This window comes from Symphalangus syndactylus, chromosome 18 (assembly GCF_028878055.3).
Source record: "Symphalangus syndactylus isolate Jambi chromosome 18, NHGRI_mSymSyn1-v2.1_pri, whole genome shotgun sequence".
Lineage (NCBI taxonomy): Eukaryota > Metazoa > Chordata > Mammalia > Primates > Hylobatidae > Symphalangus > Symphalangus syndactylus.
This window is the reverse complement of record NC_072440.2, coordinates 16,093,376-16,114,438: the sequence shown is the minus strand read 5'-3', so window position 1 is coordinate 16,114,438 and position 21,063 is coordinate 16,093,376. Positions and strand designations below refer to the sequence as shown.

The 21,063-nt window shown below is 42.9% G+C and overlaps 1 protein-coding gene across 10 annotated transcripts in view; it reads right to left on the bottom strand.

Moving 5' to 3' along the window:
• The window catches only part of EFCAB6 (EF-hand calcium binding domain 6), a 295,562-nt gene that overhangs the window by 76,205 nt on the left and 198,294 nt on the right, over positions 1-21,063 (bottom strand). For all 10 annotated transcript variants that reach the window (XM_055252706.2, XM_055252713.2, XM_055252712.2 and 7 more), the window contains 2 exons: positions 15,124-15,242; positions 3,883-4,077 (listed from right to left, as the gene is read on the bottom strand). In XM_055252706.2, the coding sequence (XP_055108681.2) occupies positions 3,883-4,077; positions 15,124-15,242 (314 nt within the window). The remainder of the gene's footprint in view (positions 1-3,882; positions 4,078-15,123; positions 15,243-21,063) is intronic.

Below are 21,063 nucleotides of genomic sequence, written 5' to 3'. Positions count from 1 at the left end.
ATATGATATTAACCAGGGAAAAGTTGAAAGTCTTTACACTAAGATCTGGAATAAGACAGGATGCCCACTTTTACCACTTCTATTCAACATAGTACTGGAAGTCCTAACCTGAGCAATTAAGCAAGAGGAAGAAATAAAGCACATCCAAATTGGAAAGGAAGAAGTCAAATGAGCCATGTTTGCAGATGACATGATCTTATATTTTAAAAAAACCTAAAGACTCCACCAAAAAATTCCTAGCACTGATCAACAAATTCAGTAAAGTTTCAGGATACAAAATCAATACATAAAAATCAGTAGCATTTCTATATGTTAACAGTGATCAATCTAAAAAAGAAATAAATAAAGCAATCTCATTTACAACATCTACAAAGAATATAAAATACCTAAAAATCGGCTGAACCAAATAAATGAAAGAGCTATACAAAGACAACTATGAAATGCTGATGAAAGAAATTGAAGAGGACACAGACAAAAATGAAATGATATCCCTTGCTCATGGATTGAAAGAATTAATATTGTTAAAATGTTTATACTATCCAAAGTGATCTACTAATTCAAGCAATTCCTACCAAAATACCAAATGACATTCTTCACAGAAATAGAAAAAACAATCCTAAAATTCATATGGAACCACAAAAGACCCCAAATAGCTAAAGCAATCCTAAGCAAAAAGCTAGAGGCATCACGCTACCTGATTTCAAATTATACTACAAAGTTATATTTACTAAAATAGCATTGTAATGGCATAAAAGCAGACACAAAGGCCAATGGAACAGAGTAGAGAACCCAGAAGTAAATCCATGCACTTACAGCAAATTCATTTTTGTCAAAGGCACTGAGAACACACACTGGGGAAAGAAAAGTCTCTTTAATAAATGGTGCTGGGAAAAATGAATATCCACATGCAGAGGAACTAAACTAGATCCCCATCTTTCAATACAGACAGAAATCAACTCAAAACGGATTAAAAACTTAAATGTAAGACCATAATCTATCAAACTACTAGAATAAAACATTGGGGAAATGCTACAGGACATTGGTCATGGCAAATATTTTTTGGATAAGACCTCAAAAGCACAGGCAACGAAAGGAAAAACAAACAAATGGGGTTACATCAAGCTGAAAAGCTACTGCACCATGAAGGGAACAAAGCGAAGAGACAGCCTACTGAGTGGGAGAAGATGTTTACAAACTCCCCATCTGACAAGGGATTAATAACCAGAATATATAAGGAACTCTAACAACCCAACAGCATGAAAAGAAATAACCTGATTCGAAAATGACCAAAAGACCTGAATAGACATTTCTCAAAAGAGGACATATAAAGTGGCCAAGAGGTATGTGAAAAATGCTCAAGGTCACTGATCATCAGGGAAACGCAAGTTAAAACCACAATGAGATATCATCTCATCCCAGTTAGAATAGCCATCATCAGAAAGACAAAATATAAATGCTGGTGAAGATGCAGAGAAAGTGGAACACTCATCCACTGTTGGTGGTAATGTACAGTACTGTGAAACACAGTACGGAGATTTCCTAGAAAACTAAACACACAACTACTGTATGATCCAGAAATTCTATAATACTGCTGGGTATATATTCAAAAGAAAGGAAATCAGTATATCTGCATTTCCATGTTTATTGAAGCACTGCTCACAATAGCCAAGATATGAAATCAACCCAAGTTTCCATCAACAGATTAATAAAGAAAATATGGCACACATACACAATGGAACATTATTCAGCCATAAAAAAGAAGAAAATCTTCATTCACAGCAACATGGACAGAACTAGACATCATTATATGAAGTGAAATGAGCCAGGCACAGAAAGACAACTATCACACGTTCTCATTCATATGTGGGAGTTTAAAAAGTTGATCTCAGCCGGGCGTGGTGGCTCACACCTGTAATACCAGCCCTTTGAGAGGCTGAGGCAGGTGAGTGAGCTCAGGAGTTTGAGACTAGCCTGGGCAACATGGTGAAGTCCCATCTCTAATAAAAATACAAAAATTAGCTAGGTGTGGTGGTGTATACCGGTAGTCCCAGCTACTCAGGAGGCTGAGGTGGGAGGATCACCTGAGCCTGGAAAGTTGAGGCTGCAGTGAGCCATGATGGAGCCACTGCACTCCAGCCTGGGTGATGAAAGTGAGACACTGTCTCAAAAAAAAAAAAAAAAAAAAAAGGTTGATCTCAGACAGATAAAGAGTAAATTACCAGAGGCTAATTTACCAGAGGTTATCAGAGGTTGGGAAGGGAAGGGTCAGGAGGGGGAAGATAAGAGAAGTTGGATAAGGGGTACAAAAATACAATTTAATAGAAGGAATAAACACTAGTATTTAATAGTACAGTAGGGAAATTATACTTAGCAATTTTATTGCTACATACAATTTTATAACAATAAAATGTTATATTGAAATACACAATAATTTTATTGTATATTTCAAAGTAGCTAGATTTAATTGTATATTTAAAAATATCTAAGAGTATAACTGGATTGTTTGTAGCACAAAGGATAAATGCTTGAGGTGACGGATTTCCCATTTACCCAGAAGTGATTATTATACATTGCATGCCTGTATCAAACTATCTCATGTAACCATAAATATGTGCTCCTACTATGTACCCACAAATTTTAAAAAATATATAGCTAGAAGAGAAGATTTGTAGAATTTGTAGAAAGATAAACGTTTGAGATGATGGATATCCCGATTACCCTGATCATTACACATTGTATACAAGTATCAAAGTATCACACATACCCTCCAAATATGTACAACTATTAAATATCAGTTTTAAAAATGGAAAGGAATCATGTACGCTCCCACCATCCAAATCCAGTGGGGTACCTTCTGCAGAGCATCTTCTGGTCCCATGCACCTGCTCCTACATTTGATATTGTTCCACTCATGGTACACATACTACCCAAAACGTAACTGCCTGTTAGCCCTTTACACAAACATTTCCGTGTTCTTCCACAGAGGCCACAGCAGGCATGGGCAATTTCATGCTCTTTCAGGCTACTCTTTGCTAAGCCAGTGCACTAATTTGGGACTGGAAGGTATTTCCTTTGTTGTTGTTTTGCTGTTATAGACACACTGCACTTTGGGAGGCTGAGGCAGGTGGATCACTTGAGGTCAGGAGTTCGAGACCAGCCTGGCCAACATGGTGAAGCCTCACCTCTACTAAAAATACAAAAATTAGTTGGTCGTGGTGGCGTGTGCCTGTAATCCCAGCTACTCAGGAGCCCGAGTCAGGAGAATCGCTTGAACCCAGGAGGTGGAGGTTGCAGTGAGCTGAGACAGCGCCATTGCACTCCAGCCTGGGAGACAGAGTGAGATTCCATCTCAAAAACAAACAAACAAAAAAAGACACACTGCAGGTCACACCTTCCCATTGCTAAGCTGTTGGCTTATTCTGAATTATTTCTTGGGGATCAAGTCCTGAAAGTAGAAGTGTGAGTTAAAGGATATGTCTGGTTCTTTCCTTTATTCATTCAACAGATATTACTGGGTGTCTGTTCGGTGCTAGACACCAAGTAAAGTGACAGACATCCCTATGGAGCCTGCATTCTAGTTGGGCCAAGGGAGTGGCCAGGCAGTATGCCATCCACAACTAAAAAGGATCATTGTCAAGGGTGACCCACAAAATAAGATGAATGATAGAAGATTGTGACTAGGTAAGATGGAATGGGCTACAGCTTTTCAACTACTCTTTGACTTCGCACCAATTTCTAGAATTGACAGCAGTGAACAAGCATGATCATTTCCCTGTAACTTGTGCCAGCATGGGAAAGTACCATTTTAAAATAACTTGTGCTGTGAGGCCAGGTGTAAAAGGGGACTTCTAGATGATGGCCCCATGACCCTTCCCCACTCACCTGGCTGCCACGGCCTTCTCTGTGCTCTGCTGCAACTCCTTCATCTCTTCCTGTAGCTGCTGTGGCTTTGTAAAATGACCCATGAAGTTGAAATAATCCTCTGCACAGGGCCGATGGACAGCAGGTGAATAGTTAATACCCAATTTCTGTAAAAATTCCTGGTAAGTAATATGTCCTTTTCCCTCGGTGTCATATCTTAAAAAAAACAAAAACAAAAACAGAAAGCATTTCTCAGTAGCCAGTAAAGTGTGCTGGTGCTCAGGGTTTGGAAAATGCCTGCACCATCCATGAGGATTTCGTCTTCCATCCCTCACCAATCGGAGCATGCCCTGTGGACCAGCGGCATCAGCCCTACCTGGCGGAGCTGGAAATGAGCGAGTTCAGGCCTCACTCCTGATCTGATCTGCATCCGCATGTTAACAAGGACCCCAGGTGACTTACAGGCACATCAGCATTCAGGATGGTCACGCCACACATGGCCTGCCAGGAGAGAGAGCAACCGAAGCCACTCACCTGTCATTCTATTAGAAACACAGTTGTGACTACAGAAAATTGAAGTCAACCCCTCCATATGCTTAGCAGGTTTTTTTTGTTGTTTTTTGTTTTGTTTTGTTTTTGAGGCAGAGTCTCACTCTGTGGCCCAGGCTGGAGCACAGTGGTGCAAGCTGGGCTCACTACAACCTCTGTCTCCGAGGCTCAAGTGATTCTCCTGCCTCAGCTTCCCGAGTAGCTGGGATTACAGCGCCGGCCACCATGCCCGGCTAATTTTTCTATTTTTAGTAGAAACGGGGTTTCAACATGTTGGCCAAGCTGGTCTCAAACTCCTGACCTCAGGTGATCCGCCTGCTTCGGCCTCCCAAAGTACTGGGATTACAGGCGTGAGCTGCCGCACCTCGCCCATTCAGCAGTTTTTTTAAATTGAATACTTACCTGTGAAAGGAATTATGCTAAGGTTTAGAAGAAAATTCTTCAAAAAGCATATTCAATCTTAAAACTCAAATGAGTGAATGTCACTTGATTCAAAGATGGTAAAATTCCCCATTTTCTCTTTGAAGAGATGCTAATTACATACAGCCAATGAGAGAGGCCAGTGAGGAAAACAAGATAAGAATTATGCTATGTACCTTTTATGTCATTTTCTATTATTGAGATTTTTCTGAATTAGAACTCATTAAAAAAGGCATAATGGAGGGTTTTTATCTCCCAATGTTATTCAAATAGAATAGAATTACTTCAATAAAAATTTTAAGGCAAATTGCCAATTTTCTTTAAAGAAAGAAAGCATTTATTTTTACAGAAAGATCTTGGTCCTCATCTAATCGATAAAAATGGCATTCGCAGATGTGATTTTCCCCAGATGAACTCAGAGTTACAAGGAATGAGACTATATTTAAACAATGTTGCCAGCATAATTCTCCCATCAGGATGTTGCTTGGGCATTTGTCTGACGGAGTAGAAGTACAATCAGTTTTCCTTTGAGAGGTAGAGCTCCCTTTTGCTCTGCTCATTAACTGATGAGATCCTGGAGGATCTACAGAACCCACAGTTGCCTGTGACACACTAAGCCCTGTGCGACTGTTTGAGCTGGGTGAACAATAAAGAAAATGTTCTTATTGACAACGTTCCTGTCCTCAAGGGGAAGGGGTGGCAGGCAGGAGACAAAGCAGATAGACGTTTGGGTAAATGTTGCTTCATGCACTTGTGCTAAAACTTGCAGATGCTCTCAGGAGTTGGAAGATCACCACCCTTCCCAAAGGCCATGTGGGCCTGTCCCCGCAGGTGCCCATGAGGGCTCTCTCCATGCTCCCTTGCCTTCTGTGCCCTGCAGATCCCCGCTCCTCTGCCATATGTCTGCCATCCACCTGCTGCCTCAACACAGCATTCGCCCCATTCTCCACACACACTCCACCTGACAAGGTAAGAAAAGCCCCCTTGGACGACTTCCTCTGCGACTTTGCAGGCAGGTGCAGATAGAGGGCTCTAGGTAAACACCAGCTCGCCGGCTCTTCACCTGGCAAGGCCCTTTCCTGCTCCAGGGATCAGTTCCTCAGCTGGGAGCTGTCATGGGCGGTCCTAGACATTGGTCTAGGGACAGTGGTCTCAGGACAGTGCCCCGCCCAGCTCCTGCTGAGACCATCAGTTCCTTATCCCCTGCAGACCTTTTCAGGTGTCTATTACGAGGATGACCTTAATTTTGCGACCCAGAAAAGTACACTTCCACCTTTATTCAGTGAATTTTGTTTTTAAAACCCCACAAGACAACACACCCTCAGAAAGAAGCCTGTGGACTCTGCAGTTCCCGAGGCTTCTCCTTTGGCTGTGGAAGAGCTGTGGTCTCAGCAGCACCATCAGGAGCAAGCGCCTCCAGCAAGGGCTTCCCTGTTGCTGGCGATGCTGAGATGGCTGCAGGGAGGAAGTTGAATTTCACATGGACATACCTAGGAGGCAGAAGGGCTGCCATTTCTTGAGCTTCTAGGGTGATCCCAGGGCCATGCCTCTCTCCTTGAACTACATCAGGACTCTAACTAGCCTTATGGCACCAAGGCAATGTAATAATGCAACTCTGGTCAAGACGCCCTCTGAATAAAGCTCCCAGGGGGTTCCTCATTCTGACAGGAGGGTTCCTAACAGAACGGTCCACAGCCCACTCACCTGACAAGCAGCCCCCAGGGAGCAGTGCACTTCTTTTGGAAACCTCTCTCTCCTCCTAAGTCAAAAGAACCACGACCCTGACTTCCTCTGAGCTCCTCAAGGCGTGGTGAGGACCGGACAGGTTAGTGCACGTGCGAATACATGGGGAGTGCATGTTGGCATTTGCTACTGCTCTATGCCACCCAAAGTTTCTCCCACATCCTGCCTCCATCCAGTTCCTAGGTCCATGTCTTATCTGCCTACTAGATGGCGGTTTCTTGAAGAGAAACTATGGTTTAATCATTTTTACAAATTCACAGCATCCAGCAACACACTTTGCATGAGCTACGTTATGCATTCACGGCTGTTGGGCTAAGAAAAGTGAAGGCAGTGCATGTCTGAGGAAGGACTGCCCTCCTGGTGTGCTGTGCTCAAGGGCTTACCGACAACAAACTTTCCATCATGACACTTGAACTGAATGAAAAGGCATTCTTAATTGCTTCATTAATAAATATCATAAACATTCTATTCTCATCCAAAGGAACAGAAGACTAGATTGCACAACTGCAACTAAAATATTGTTGTGAATGTGATTAATAAGTGAGCTAATTCAGCTTACATAACCTCACCCTTCATTGTATAACCCTTTGTGTAACATTTTAAAACACCAACTTGCCTATAAAGGTTGAATTTTCAAATGGTTCAGCAATAGATGTGCCAGGAAAAAATGTGCACATAAACAGAGGACCCATAAAAACTCACATTTGTGGACAGTGATGGCCACTAATTTATGATACAATAAGATTACTCTGCCCATTTATTGTGCACACAGCAATTCAGTTGTACACATAATTTGAGTATGTTCACATCAATTGGTTTGCTTTGCTGAGAATGTCTTAGTCCTTTATGCTCAGTTTAGGCACTTAATTCTCACATACATTTCAGAAGTATCTTCAAATGCCACTGTCCCTAGAGTTACAGGGCAGAATGAGGAGGTATGGTATAAGCCCTGCCGATGGCCTAGGCCAGGCAGCAGAGGCAGACACAGCACCTCATGCACCTAGGGACATAAGGAATTCTCTCAGGTACCATCTTGGAGGGAGGTCTGATGACTCAAACAGCTGCTCTTTAGAAATGAAAGTGTCTGATATGGTTTGGATTTGTGTCCCCACCCAAATCTCATGTCAAATTGTAATCCCCAGTAGGTTGAGTGAATCTCAACCTAGGTTGGAGATGGGGCCTAGTGGGAGGTGAGTGGATCCTTCATGAGTGGTTTAGCACAATCCTCATTGTGCTATTCTTGTGATAGTGAGTTCTCATGAGATCTGAATGTTTGAAAGTGTGTGGCAGCCCCCACCACCTTCATCCTGCTCTGGCCACATGAAGCGCTGGCTCCTTTTTTTTCCTTCCACCATGATTGTAAGTTTCCTGAGGCCTTCCCAGAAGCTGAGCAGATGCCAGCATCATGCTTCCTGTACAGCCTGTGGAACCGTGAGCCAATTTAACCTCTTTTCTTTATACGTTACCCAGTCTCAGGTATTTCTTTATAGCAGCGTGAGAATAGACTCATATAGTGTCCAATTGCTGGAGCTGAACATGCTCAAAGGGCATATTCAGTATGTTCTGATGAAATCACAGAAGATCAGACACCATCTGCTCCAGTACCCATCAAGAGCCAAAATCCACCCATTACACTCCCCAGTAAGAAGGGGGCTAGCCTTAGACAAAGCCATGCCAGACATGAGAACCACACTTCCTTCAAGGACTGCCTGCCGGGGTCCCAGATGGCTTTAATCACTGAGAGGCTCTTCATGTTGAGCTTAGAGTCTACCTGGCTAGCACATCTCCAAGTCGAACTTCTTTGTATTCAGTGCTTCTAAAAGTCACCCTCTGACATCACATCCCACTAAATCTTCCCATTTCTGAGCTAATGATCTTGTTCACTCAACCTTTTAAAACCCTTTCCCATCTTGAGGCTCCCTGTCCAGAGGTTCCACCAGCCAGGCACCGAGTAGGTTCTCTCTGGGCACTGCTTTCGTTGAGCTAATAGAAATGGCCTCACTTCTTGTGAACTGAAAACCATGGGTTTTTTGTTTTTGTTTTTTTTTTGTCCACACGAGTTGCTGTACATGGCACAGCTGCTTTTTCATAGTCTCTTCTGTTTATATTTGAATACCGATATATAACTCACCTGCCATATCAAGAAATGTGAATAAATTGGGCATTAATTATCTCGCAAACTTTCTGGCAGGTCTGCTTGGCTGGCTAGTTTCAAACAAGCAACAATCTCCATGGATATTTCCGAGCCTGCTTCTTTTCCTACTCAGGTCTTCCCTTTGGTGCGTTTTTAGAGCACACACTCTCCCTCTTCAGAGTTTTCTAGCAAAGTTTGTTTTAGATTCAAAGAGTTGAATTCTACCTGGTTAAAGGAGGCTACAGCAGGTGCTCGGAATGCCAAGCCCTCCCCAAGGAGGTGCCTCCCATGCCCAGGGTCAACACTGAGCGACACCCTGGGCCTGGCCTTCCAACTGAAACCACCTTTGCAAAAAGTATGACACTGAGAGAAATCTGATGTCGCTGACTCTATCCTGCTTCTAACCACACAAACTGTCCTTGCTCATTCCTGGGCATAGGCCAAGCTAACTACGGGAAGAATTTAATCCATAATTTAACTTTAAAGCAAAGATGATAATGGTCCTATTGCAAAACTGACCCCTTCCTTGCTCAGGGACTGAAACCACCTTTGTAAAACTCCACAAGGGGCCAGGCATGGTGGCTCACGCCTGTAATCCCAGCACTTTGGGAGGCCAAGGCGGGCAGATCATGAGGTCAAGAGATCAAGACCATCCTGGCCAACATGGTGAAACCCTGTCTCTACTAAAAATACAAAAATTAGCTGGGCATGGTGGTGCGTGCCTGTAATCCCAGCTACTTGGGAGGCTGAGGCAGGAGAATCACTCGAACCCAGGAGGCAGTGGTTGCAGTGAGCGGAGATTGTGCCATTGCACTCCATCCTGGGTGACAGAGTGAGACTCCATCTCAACAACAACAACAACAACAACAACAACAAACTCCACAAGGTTAGAATTATGGCTCAGGAGTCATGTGGCTGGAGGTCACAAGACTTGTACCTCCCCAATTGTTCCTATAGATAACATCACTATTGTGAAACCTAAGACTGCTGTTTGAAGCACCATCAGACCTGCTTTTTGATGGGCTAGTTGACGCCACCTGGACTGGTAGCTCATACCAAGAAACCGACTCATCTGGACTTGTGACCCCCACCCGGGAACTGAGTCAGTGAAAAAGACAAGCTTTGACTCCCTGTGATTTCACCCCCGGCCCAACAAATCAGCACTCCCCACTCCCTAGCCCCTTGCCCATCAAAATAGCCTTGAAAAACCCTAGCCTCTGAATTCTCGGGGAGGTGGATTTGAGAAATACCTCCTATCCTTCCACTTGGCTGGCCCTGTAGTTTATTAAACTCTTTCTTTTCTGCAGCGCTTCTGTCTCAGGGAATTGGCTTTATCTATGCAGCATGCTAGAAGAACCCGCTGGGCGGTTACACCCTGACCAGGACAGGCCATCAGACTCCAGTTCTTCTGACATAAGCAGCATCCTGTCCTCTGCACAGCTCTTTCCTCTCTGTCCCAGGACTTCCCACCCTCCTCAGGCTCTGGGCCTCTGCTCATGGATGCCTGTCCCCCACCTCTGGCTGCCTCTCTCAGCTAATGACTGTTTATTAAGACTCAACTCAGGTGTTGTGTTTGGGAGTTCCTCCTTGAGCTCCTGTGGTGGCTGCCTCCACTGCTCCCTTCTGGCTCGTGGCTGTTGTCACTGAGCAACCTGCGGGCGGGGGCTGCCTTGCATCTCTGGAACCTTTGAATCTAGCACAAGGCCTGGCACAAAGAAAGGTCCAAAAAAATGACTGCTTAATGGTTGGTCAGGTGAGTGAGTGGCTGAATGCACTTCCCTCTTGTAGCATCCTTAGCAGTCTCTCCAAAGTCAAACCAAAATTATTGCTCCTGAAATCTCGTGCGTAGAGCTCCTAACCTAGCTTCGGCGAGCAGGGTTCCTTTCACAATGGCCTCCTCCAGGCTTGCAATGCTTTATCCCTTTAACCTTCCCCAGGCCAGCCTGGGACATCAGCATCCCCCTTGGCATCCTTGTGCCTCCCCGGCCTCTATGCAGTTTGCTGGGGCCCTTGGGGGGTGGGCTCTGAGCAGAAGTGTGGCAGTCACTCCTGAAAACCCGCGTGTTATCCTGCAGCTCTGCAGTCCCACCTGGGTGGGTGGAGTCCCCCGCTAAGAGGATGACACCACAAGCTGAAAGCCAGCCAGGTCCCCGAGTCACTGGTTGGAAGCAGGAGCCACTAAACACACAGCAGGCTTTGGGTGAATGAAAATAAAACACAGACATGCTAAGCCACAGAGATTTGGGGGTCAACTGATTAATTTACTTCAGTAGCATAAACCAGGCCCTCTGGACTGATCTGAAATTCTAAAATAGTGCACTTCATAGGTGCTTGAATAAATGTTGACTGAATAATGGACGTTGAACATTTTTTTCCTTGTCTATAATCTGTCATGTTTTCTACTTTTGTGTTTTCAGAAAAGCATGATGTTATTTTCCTATTTGCTTCGTCTGCCCAGTTTCTGGGGGCTGTCCTCTCCTGACAGTCAACTTGGACCTGCCCGGACTGCCAGAGCTGATGGGATGTGTCCTGCAGGCCCCCGCCGCTCCCCGACTTCGCCGTAGGCCCTGGTCACCAAGAACATCGGGGTGCGGTTGCTTCACTCACACCGTGAGACAGCCCCATGGGGAACAGGCCTGTTTCTGCTGCTGTTTCGGGGCCCAGGCTCCTTCCTGTTCTTAGGGCAACTGAAGGAGGCTCCTTGGTGTCTGGACAACCCATGGCGGCCATTGAGACCCGTCCTGGCTCGTGGTGCCTCCTGCTGCTGCAGTGGAGAGGCGAATCGTCACTAACAGCAAACACTGGGTGAGGAAGAGAACACGCCAGGAGGGTGGGGAGCGGAGGACAATGAACTGATGTCACATCAACAAGTAGAAAAAGCAAGAAGAAAACCACGATATCAAGTTGCCACGGATCATCGCCTCTGCTGAGTGCATCAGGGCTCATCTGTGGTTGTCTTATGGATTTTCTGAGTCTTCTAAAATGCGTGTGCATTAATATGATGACTAGAAGATCTTTTCAAACCTATATTGTCATTTTGCCACTAACGTTCATGCTCACATATATGCAGTGCTCTGCACATACTAGGCTGTTTAGTTGCGTGACCATCCCGTTCATCCCTGGGCCCTTTTGGAGGGTGAGAAGAAGGAGAGGGTCAGGAAAATAACTATTGGGTATTAGGCTTAATACCTGGGTGATGAAATAATCTGTACAATAAACCCCCATGACATGGGCTTACCAATATAACAAACCTGCACATATACCCTCAACTTAAAAGTTAAAATAATAATAATAATCTCAGGCCTGGTGCCATGGCTCACGCCTGTAATCCCAGCACTTTGGGAGGCTGAGGCAGGCGGATTGCTTGAGGTCAGGAGTTTGAGACCAGCCTGGCCAACATAGTGAAACCCCATCTCTACTAAAAATACAAAAAATTAGCCAGGTGTGGTAGTGTGCGCCTGTAATCCCAGCTACTAGGGAGGCTGAGGCAGGAGAATCACTTGAAGCTGGGAGGCGGAGGTTGCAGTGAGCCGAGATTGCGCCACTGCACTCCAGCCCAGTGACAGAGTGAGACTCTGTCAAAAAAAAAAAAAAAAAAAAAATCTCAGTTTCACAAGACGAAAAGAGTTCTGGAGCTGGACGGTGGTGACAGCTGCATAACATGATGAACGTATTGAATACCACTGAGCTGTGTGCTTAAAATTGGTGAAGATGGTAAACTGTGTTATGTGTATTTTGACACAGTAAAAAAAGTGGAGAACAAAAACAATAGCAGTGAAGAAAATCTTGAATCAATAAAAACTTGATTTGATTTTGAAAATGTAGCTATTGCATGCAATACTTTCCAGGAAGTAGTTCATCTAATGAAGTGAAATAAAAACGATAGGTGCTATAATTTACAAAGTGTCCTAGGAACTGTACGATTTACCTAAGGGAGAATGAAAAACACAGACACAGGAGGGGTCACCAGGTGAATGTGTGTGCCGACCCAAAGGCAATTCCAGAGGGAAAAAGAGATTCACTGAAGGGAGGGAGTAGAGGAATTACCAGCCCAAGAACTGGACTTTTCTATGGCCTCCAAATGTATTCTCTCTCTAGCAAACCAGATTCACCATCACTCTTCCACTTCCTCAGAAATTAATCTTGTATGTGAAATAACTCAGCTTAAAAGCCCAGTTTATTAGTCCTTGATTTCTGAGCCTTCAGAGGTCCTGGCAGGGACACAGCACTTAATTACCAAGACTTTCTCTCCTTAAGAGCATTTGAGTATCTTAGGCGATGAGCTCTGGATTATTCATTTATCTTGGTCACCCTCAGCCCTGCAAACTTCTGCAAAGGCGCAGAGCCAGTGTTTAAGAAGCGTTTGCTGGCTGAACAAATGAAGAGAGGGTGTGTTAAATTTACTGAGTGGTTACTGCACGCCTCGCCCTGGGCTAGCACTTAATATGACTCCTTACCCAGGCCTCAGGTGGCCCTGGGTGACAGGGAACATCATCTACTGCTTTGCAGATGATGAAGAGTATACGGCACAGAAGCCAAGTAACTTGATGGAGGCCACACAGCAGGAAGCGGGCAGGAGTCATGCCCATGCATCTGGCTGCAGAGCTGTTGCTCTTAACCACTCACCATGTGTGGCATGAGGTCAAGTAAACAATAGTGGACAAAATTCTGACTGCAAGCAGTTGTCAACACAGGGTGAAAATCCGCACGTTTCATAATTATGTTCATAAACGTATAAAGAAACTTTAGCCACAAGCCAACAGTGAGTGTCCACCTCCAATGGAAATGGAAACAAGTTCTGTCCCACCCTCAGAAAGAGGCTCCATCCACTCTCATTTCCCACATAGGAACCCTTGTGGGGGACATGACTCCAATGCCTCTCATCCCCATGGCCAGCCCCCACTCAGGGGTTCGTCCTGTCCCCCCGGGTGACGGCAGTGGTCTCCCAGGGCCAGCACCCCCAGCCAGCCTCTCCCCTGAACTGCCTCCTGACTCATCTTCCTAAACCACAGCTCTGTTCGCCCCACAACCACACTCAAATTCCATTGCTCCCGACTGCCTGGTCAATAACACCAGAATGGAAGGACCTGGTAAGGGATTGGCCCTACCCTTCCTTTCTGACCCTGGGAGCCCCATGCCACTTCTGATAGAACACCTGCCTCCCTGCAGACAGGTGGCCTGCCGAACAAGAATGTCTCCTTCTCCATCTGGACCCATGACAGCTTCCAGCCCCCGCTAGCCCCATGTTCCTGCCTCACTGCCCACGCCACTTGACTTGCTCTCTGCCCGGGGGTTTTGCACAGTTGTTGCTGTACCATAGCTACCTGTGTGAATGCATTCTGTGCCCTGACAGCTCGCCAAAGACAGGGACCATGTCGTCATCTTTGGATCATCCTAAAGGTCAACTGAAAGGCAGGGCTATGCATTTGCCTGCTCCACAAAGATCTGCCTGTACCCAGCTGGAAATACTAATGTAGGCTACTCAAACAGAAATGGGCAGGGAGTCTAACTGGACCCTGTGTTGGAACTGATCTTAAAAAGTCAGCATTTTGTAAGAACTTCCAGTTGCTTTTCTAAATTAGACACAAAACAACCCACCTAATTCTAAACTTGGTCAACATTTCAGCCTTCCACTTTGAACAGATGAAAAGCTGGGAAATGGTATGAACTGTTTCATGAGTTTGCCTCCTGAGTGGACGTACGATGTTGGTATACCATCCTGGGGGAATGCAGGTGACTACGGACATATAATGAAGGAGGAGGTAATTTGAAGTTGGGCCTGGAACTTGGAAATAGACCACATTGTTAGACGTCTATCTAGGGAAGACCATAACTGGGGGCCCAATTCCAAAACAGCTAAATCGAAAATACATTTGACAAATGGAATCAACATCGGATACAATTTTCAGTTTAAGAAACCCTTGGGAGGCTACTCCAAGTTGCTGAAAGTTTGGTTTTTCTTCCCACAAATTACTTACCTATAAAACAGTTGTGCAACATTAATTTCCATCTATAGGTAATGGGGAGAAACTGCTTTTCCCTTTACCCATTGCATATCTGCTGAGTGAGTTATATTAGAGTTAAGTCCTTGGAGAGTGACTTGTTTTGTTAAAACAGTAAAGGTTTGGGCTTGAGCTCCCAGGTCCTTGGAAATAGAAACCTCTCAAGTCTGGTATGGATGAGCATTTACCCTGGTTCTCCGTGTTACTGAAGACCAACCCATCCACCAAGGCTGCTTGCTATGAGCACCAAGGAGCAAGGAACAAGGAAAGACACAGGAGATGAGACAGATGCAACTACGAGAAAATACTCCCAGCCCCCAGTTACCCTGATGTAGGAAAGATTAGGCTGAATTTGCCACAGCAAGCAACCTAATCCATAAGAATGGAAACCAGCCAGGCTCACGTGCCACTTACCTTGCCCAAAGCTTTTCAAACTCTCTTGGTGTGAGGGGAATATCAAAACCGTACAGTGCGTTCTTTATGTCCCGGCGTCGAAGAATGCCATTGCCCTCATTATCAGTTTCTAGAAAATTCTACAACATCAGAAGACGGTATTCAGGAACATGTGAAATGTGCGTATGACAGCAGAAAAGATGTTCAATAGTCAATATCTGGGAAACTCTAAGGCATTTGTATCCCCATCCACCTCCTTAATCACCTTTTAATCTACGTTCCAGGTATCCTCATCATTCCTGGAAGGAAAGTGATAGAGCAAAACGGAAATGAGAATTAGGTGTTGGAAGGGGGTGGTTTCTGAGTTGCCTCAGGGGTTTGACCTGGATTCTTCTCCTGATCAACAACTTGGATTCAAAAGTGATTAGAAATAAGGGCCAACCAGGGCCCAGGAAATGAGATGGAGGATCCTCATCTCAATGACGGTTTGGTTTTAGCCCTCTGGCTGTAAGAGGGGAAATGAGGGACATTAGACTCCAGCTATTATGACAAGATTATATGGTACCATTTTTATGGCCCTGATGGGTACAGAAGGTATTGTCAGGCATATCAGAGGACCACAGACTTGAATAAGCTAACACATGTGGTTCTCAGCAATGTCTTCGGTTGTTTCCAAGTAATAGCTCATTTAATCTTCTTCATAACAACATGATGACATGGATATAATGGGTATATCTACAGAGTTCTCTGTGAGTATGATACTTAATAGTGAAAGAACAAAACATCCCCCTTAAGATTAGGAACAAAGTGAGAATATCTCCATCACCCGCTATTCTACATTGTACTGCGGGGTCTCAGACCGTTTAATCAGGCAAGAAAAAGGATAAAAGGTGTAATGATAGGACAGGAAGAAATACAATTATTATTATTCACTGACATGACTGTATACATAGGAATACAAAGAATCCACAGATGAATTATTATAAGAGGTGAATTTAGCAAGCAGTCTGGATTCTATATCAACAGGCTCAATCACAGTTTTTATATATTAGACACAGAAAGTGAAATTTTAAAAGATAACATTTACAAAAGGCATCAAAAATAGAAAGGCCTAGGAATAAATCTGTGATATCTGAGAAATGCCTTTACACAGAAAAGTACAAAACTTTACTGAAAGATATTGAAGAAGATCAAAATAAATGGAGACACACTGTGTTCATGAATTAGAAAACTCAAATATAATAGTAAAGGTGTCATTTTCTTTGTGGAACGCGACAAAGCGATTCAAAACTCTTGAAGAACAAGGTAGAGGGAGTTGCCTACCAATTAATTAAGATGTATCATTAAGTTATAGCGACAACAAAGATGTGATGTAGGTGTCAGCACAGACAAGCTGATCAGTGGAAAAGAATGAGGAGGTCAGTAACACCCACCGGCCGTGATGTAGGCAGTGGTGATGCTCAGATCGGCCAGGGAAAGGGGGACTTCACAATGAGCAGTGCTGGGACAGCTGGACTTTCATATGGAGGAAATGAGACCGGGTCCCTGCCTCACAACACTTGGGAAACATCTGGTCCAGATTTCAAGACCTGAATGTGAAAGTTGAAACTGTCAAGCTCCTATAAGACCGTGTGAGAGAATATCTTCATGACTCCAGAGTAGAATTCTTAAACAAGACCTACAGAGAGATGTTAGTAAATTTGACTACATTAAAAAGAACTTATATTTATCAAAAGACATCATATAAAAAAGGTAAGAACACAGAATACACACTGAGAGATGATAGCTGCACCACATGCCACTTACAAAAGAGCAGGAACCACAGAGCGGTGTATACTATGACCATTGTCACAGTTTCTGTTGACCAATGAGAAAAAGACAAACCAGTATGAAGACTTAAAGTCTCGAGCAAGCACTTCATAATCCAGGAAACCTGACCAATAAATGACCAAGTGAAGATACTCAATCTCACTAATAACCAACAAAATGCCAAACAAATCTGCAATGAGATACTATTACATATCCACTAGAGTGGAAAAAACTAGGAAGTCTGATGGTACCAAGTGCTACAGGGTTGAGCAGTTTTGACAGAAAATCAAAAATATTTACTATCTGGGCCTTTACAGAAGAAGTGTGCTGGCTCCTGGTCTAAGATATTGGCAATATTCTTTTCCTTCACCTGAATGGTGGTTACATGGTGACTACTTTAAACTTATTTAAACTATATATATGCATTTTATATACTTCATAGTACAGTCATTACTTAAAAAAAATTATGCTTTAAAAAAAGTTGAGTCTGTAGGATTTCAGAGTCCCTTTAAAAACACGTAGCAGGTCTGGCATGTAAGAAACTTGGAAGTTGCCACTCTGTCCCAACAACAAGTAAAAATCTGAACAAATTGGAAAATCAACAACTCTTCTTAAATCAAAAGACAAGGGAAGTTACAGGCCAAATCACTGTCCCCAAAACTGGAGAGACAGACAGGTGAATACAGAGAATCACAACTTACTGGGACAGACACCCACAAGCAGAAAACTTTACAGGAACTTATGTCAGAAAGATAGAAGTGGAGGAAATAATTCCTAACTTATTCTATGAGACCAGTATTGCCCTAATACCAAAACCAGACAAAGATATTACAAGTAAAGAAAACTACACACCATCATCTCTCATGAGAGATAATGTCATTGATAGTTCAACAGGAATAGCACTGAATCTGTAAATTGCTTTGGACAGTATGGTCTCAAACTGACAGCAAAATTAGGGATGCAATCCCATTCACAATTGCCACAAAAAGAACAAAATACCTTGGAATATAGCTAATCATGGAAGTGAAAGTTTTCTACAATAAGAATTACAAAACACTGCTCAAAGATATCAGTGATGACACAAACAAATGGAAAAACATTCCATGCTCATGGATTGGAATAATCAATATCATTAAAATGACCATACGGTCCAAAGCAATTTACAGATTCAATGCTATTCCTGTTGAACTACCAATGACATTCTTCATAGAACTAGAAAAAGCTATTTTAAAATTCATATGGGACTACACGTGGTGGCTCACACCTATAATCCCAGAACCTTGGGAGGCTGAGGTAGGCAGATCGCTTGAGCCCAGGAGTTCAAGACAAGTCTGGGAAACATGGCGAAACCCTATCTCTACAAAAAATACAAAAAATTAGCTGAGTGTGGTGGCACATGTCTGTGGTCCCAGCTATTTGGGAGGCGGAGGTGGGAGGATGGCTTGAGCCTGGTAGGCTGAGGTTACAGTGAGCCAAGATCACACTACTGCACTCCAGCCTGGGTGACAGAGTGAGACCCTGTCTCAAAATAAATAAAATAAAATAAAATTCATATGGAAACAAAAAAGAGTCTAAATAGCCAAGGCAATCCTAAGCAAAATGAATAAAGCTAGCAGCATCAAGTTACCCAATTAAAGTATACTACAGGACTACAGTAACCAAACAGTATGGTACTGGTACAAAAACAGACACATAGACCAGTGGAACAGAATAGAGAGCCCAGAAATAAGACTGCACACCTACAACCATCTGATCTTCAACAAAGCTGACAAAAACCAGCAATGGAGAAAGGATTCCCCTATTCAATAAATGGTGCTGGGATAACTGGCTAACCATATGCAGAAGATTGAAACCGGGCCCCTTCCTTATAACAAATACCCCTTCCTTATAACAGAAAATAAACTCAAGACGAATAAAACACTTAAATGTCAAACTAAAAACTATAAAAACCCTGGGAGACAACCTAAGCAATACCATTCTGGACATAGGAACTGAGAAATATTTCATGACAAAAGAAAAAATTGGCAAATGGGATCTAATTAGATTTGACAGCTTCTGCACAGCAAAACTATCAATAAAGAGACAACCTACAGAATGTGAGGAAAATTTGCAAACTATGCATCTAACAAAGGTCTAACATCCAACGTCTATACGGAACTTAAACAACCCCATTGAAAAATGGGTAAAGGACATGAACAGATACTTTTCAAAAGAAGAAATACATGTAGCCAACAAGCATATGAGAAAAAGCTCATCAGTGATCACTAGAGAAATGCAAATCAAAACCACAATAAGATACTATCTCACACCAGTCAGAATGGCTATTATTAAAAAGTCGGCCAGGTGTGGTGGCTCACACCTGTAATTCCAGCACTTTGGGAGGCCGAGGCGGGTGGATCACCTGAGGTCAGGAGTTCGAGACCAGCCTGGCCAACATGGTGAAACCCTGTCTCTACTAAAAATGCAAAAAAATTAGCCAGGCATGGTGGCATGCACCTGTAGTCCCAGCTACTCAGGAGGCTGAGGCATGAAGATCACTTTAACCTGGGCAGTGGAGGTTGCAGTGAGCCTATATCATGCCACTGCACTCCAGCCTGGGAGACAGAGTGAGACTCCATCTCAATTAAAAAAAAAAATAGTAAAAAAATAACAGATGCTGGCAAAGTTGCAGAGAAAAGGGAACGCTTATATACTGTTGGTGGGAGTGTAAATTAGTCCAACCACTGTGGAAAGCAGTGTGGCGATTCCTCAAAGAGCTAAGAACAGAACTACCATTCGACCCAGCAATCCCATTACTGAGTATGTGCCCAAAGAAATATAAATCATTCTAAATATATAAATATAAATATATTTATATAACATAAATATATAAATATCATATATATTTTATATCAATATAATATATTGATATAACATAAATATATGATATTAATATATTTGTTATAGAAATATATTTGTTATAGAAATATATTAATATCATATATTTATATAGCAAATATATTCATATCATATATTTATATAATACAAATATAAAGATACATGCACGGGTATGTTCATTGCAGCACTATTCATGATAGCAAAGACATGGAATCAACCTAAATGCCCATGAACGGTAGACTGGATAAAGAAACTGGGAATATATACATCATAGAATACTACAAAGTCATACAAAAGAATGAGATCATGTCCTTTGCAGGAACATGAATGGAGCTGGAGGCTAACATCCTTTGAAAACTAATGCAGGAACAGAAAACCAAATACCACATGTTCTCACTTATAAGTGGGAACTAAATGATGAGAATACATGGACACAAAGAAGGGAACAAAAGGCACTGAGACCTACCTGAGGGTGGAGGGGGAAAGGAGAGGGAGGATTTGGAAAGATAACTATTGGGTATTAAGCTTAGTACCTGGATGATGAAATAATCTGTATAACAAATCCCCATGGCATAAATTTACTTATATAACAAACCTGCACACGTATCCCTGAACCTAAAATAAAAGTTAAAGAAAACTACAATACCATTTACATTAGCACCCCCCAAAATGAAATACTTAGGTATAAATCTAATAAAATATTAGCCAGGAATGGTGGTATGCACCTGTTATCCCAGCTACTTGGGAGGCTGAGGTAGGAGGACTGCTTGAAGCCAGGAATTCCAAACCAGCCTGGTCTTATTTATAAGAGCTCTTATATGCAAGAGCTATATAATGAAAACTACAAAACTCTGATGAGAAATGTTTAATGTTTGCAAAACCTAAATAGAGATATTCCATGTTTATGGATAGGAAGGCTCAATAGCCTCAAATATAGGTTCAATTCAATCCAAATCAAAATCCCAGCAAATTGTTTTGTAGAGATCCATAAACTTACTCTAGTTTATATGGAGCTGCAAAGACTCAGAATAGCCAATACAATACTGCAAAAAAAAAGAACAAACTTGGAGAACTGACACTACTTGATGTCAAGATTTACTATAAAGCTACAGTAATCATGACAGTGGTATTGGTTAAAGAAAAGACAAGTAGACCAATTGAACACAATAGAGAGTCCAGAAACAGACCGACATAATCAACATATCTTTGACAAAGGGGCAAAGGCAATTCAACAAAGTGAAGACAGTCTTTTCAACAAATGGTGCTGGAGTAACT